Raw genomic sequence first — 2,071 nt, 5'->3', positions numbered from 1 at the left:
GAGCCGTTTTTTGCATTGGAAAACAAATCAGTATTTTATTGGTTACTTCAAACCTTTTGTTGTTGAATAGTGGCTCTTTTATACGTTGATAAATCTATTATGAAAAATGAAATATATTATGAACACGTATTTTGCACCTATATATGAGTGTCCTCATTTAAAATGAAGTGCGTGGTCCCATGTGGCCCCCAAGCACCAATAAAAAAAAAGTTTCCCATCCTTGCTATAGCACATTCATAATACTATAGTATTAAGTTATTTATGAAACTTTTAACGTTGTAATAATCACGACACGCAATGAGCAGCATCAAAAACCAGAACTAAACTTGGGTGGGGCGGGTTTTGATGGGACACACAATTGCCTCAGTGTCCCCAATAAACCACCAATCCTCAAGCTGGCGCTAATGCGCCTAAAATGTTGTTTGACAACCGTTGCTTTTTAAAAGAAGAGGACTGTATACCAACTGTGTAAAAACGTCGGTGAACGTAGAACTATCGATACAGGAGTAATATGTCTCGAGTCCTGAACGGCATCGTTGCAATGTGTCCTGATTTGGGAATAGGCAGAGATGGACAGCTCCCATGGTACCCCACAAGACTAAAGTAAGTGAAAGCACACTGCGAGCGGAGCTTTCGAGTATTTAAGCGTGTTCAAGGTTTGAGTGAAACACGTGGAATAATGGTTAATCAGGGTTTTAACTTTAAAAAGAAACAAAAATAGTCATTTAAATGACAGTCTTAACGGGGCACTCGAACTGGCCGATCGATAACTCTTTTTGCAAGCCCTGTGCACTTTATTCCCGTCGCCACTGATTCGTTACTTTGCACTGCACTGTGCATGACCATTCAAATTCAATGAATGCAACGCACATAAACATTGAATTGGCTCCAACTTGTCCAAAATGACCTATACGTATAACAAAAAATTGAGGTGTAGTAGTTAGAGGCCTCCCTTTGCCATCTACACTGTAAAAAAGAGTAAGTTCAGTTTACTTAAAAAAAAAAAAAAAAAAAGGAAACTCGTTACCTTGAGCTCCTTATGAAACAAGCTTTTTAATATTGAGTGCACAGTACTAGGGCGGCACGGTGGTCGACTGGTTAGCACGTTCGCCTCACAGTTCAGAGGTCATGAGTTCGATCCCAGCCCCGGCCTCCCTGTGTGGAGTTTGCATGTTCTCCCTGTGCCTGCGTGGGTTTTCTCCGGGTACTCCAGTTTCCTCCCACATTCCAAAAACATGCATGGTAAGTTGATTGGACTCTCTAAGTTGCTGCTAGGTGTGATTGTGAGTGCGGATGCTTGTCTCTGTGTGCCCTGCGATTGGCGAGCAACCAATTCAGGGTGTCCCCCGCCTACTACCCGAAGACAGCTGGGATAGGCTCCAGCACGCCCCGCGACCCTTGTGAGGATAAGCAGTATCGATAATGGATGGATCGATGCACAGTACTACCACCAACTTAATTATTTTGAGTACCTAATACACGAATAAATTCTGTAAGCAGGACTTAATTATACTAACTTATATATATTTAGTTTGCATTACTCAATTTAACTTACATAAATTAGTATCACTAACTTATTTATTCTGAGTTTGCTTTACTCAAATTAACATTTTATTTATTTATCAATCTATTTTAGTAACTCTTAGCTTGATACCCTTTAGTTTTACTCATATCATGTCAATTTAACTTTTTTTTTTACCAACATCAATTCTACAATATACAATCGACTGATTAAAATTAAAGAAAAAAATCATCATTGTACCTGTAATGAGCCCCCAAAAAGCAATAAATGCAAGCCATTAACATTTATTTTTAAATGCACAGCAGTGATAACATTAACATAGCGCTACTGTCCTGTGAAAAACACTTATGTCCAATTTTGGGGAAAAAAAGTAATTATCCACATTAATGCGATGTCTGTAACGCGGAAACACCATTCAAAATGTAAAAAAAAACAGACATAAGTGTTATTCACAGGACAGCGACGATAGAATACATCACTGTCTCACCATCAACTGTCAATCAACAAATCACTTATCAGCATACAAACACTATCAAAGTTACGCTTGAA

The 2,071-nt window shown here is 38.8% G+C and overlaps 1 protein-coding gene across 4 annotated transcripts in view; it reads left to right on the top strand.

The window, feature by feature from the left end:
* Positions 1-397: 397 nt before the first annotated feature.
* Positions 398-2,071, top strand: part of dhfr (dihydrofolate reductase) — a 38,717-nt gene continuing 37,043 nt past the window's right edge. Inside the window, exon 1 of one of the 4 annotated variants that reach the window (XM_086031434.1) lies at positions 398-603. In XM_086031434.1, the coding sequence (XP_085887560.1) occupies positions 512-603 (92 nt within the window). In that variant the 5' untranslated portion in view covers positions 398-511. The remainder of the gene's footprint in view (positions 604-2,071) is intronic. The other 3 variants (XM_086031435.1, XM_086031436.1, XM_086031437.1) reach the window with 3 other exon arrangements.

The sequence above is a fragment of the Filicampus tigris genome, chromosome 5, assembly GCF_054856515.1.
Source record: "Filicampus tigris isolate MCC_2025a chromosome 5, RoL_Ftig_1.0, whole genome shotgun sequence".
NCBI lineage: Eukaryota > Metazoa > Chordata > Actinopteri > Syngnathiformes > Syngnathidae > Filicampus > Filicampus tigris.
This window is presented reverse-complemented; position numbering and strand designations above follow the sequence as displayed.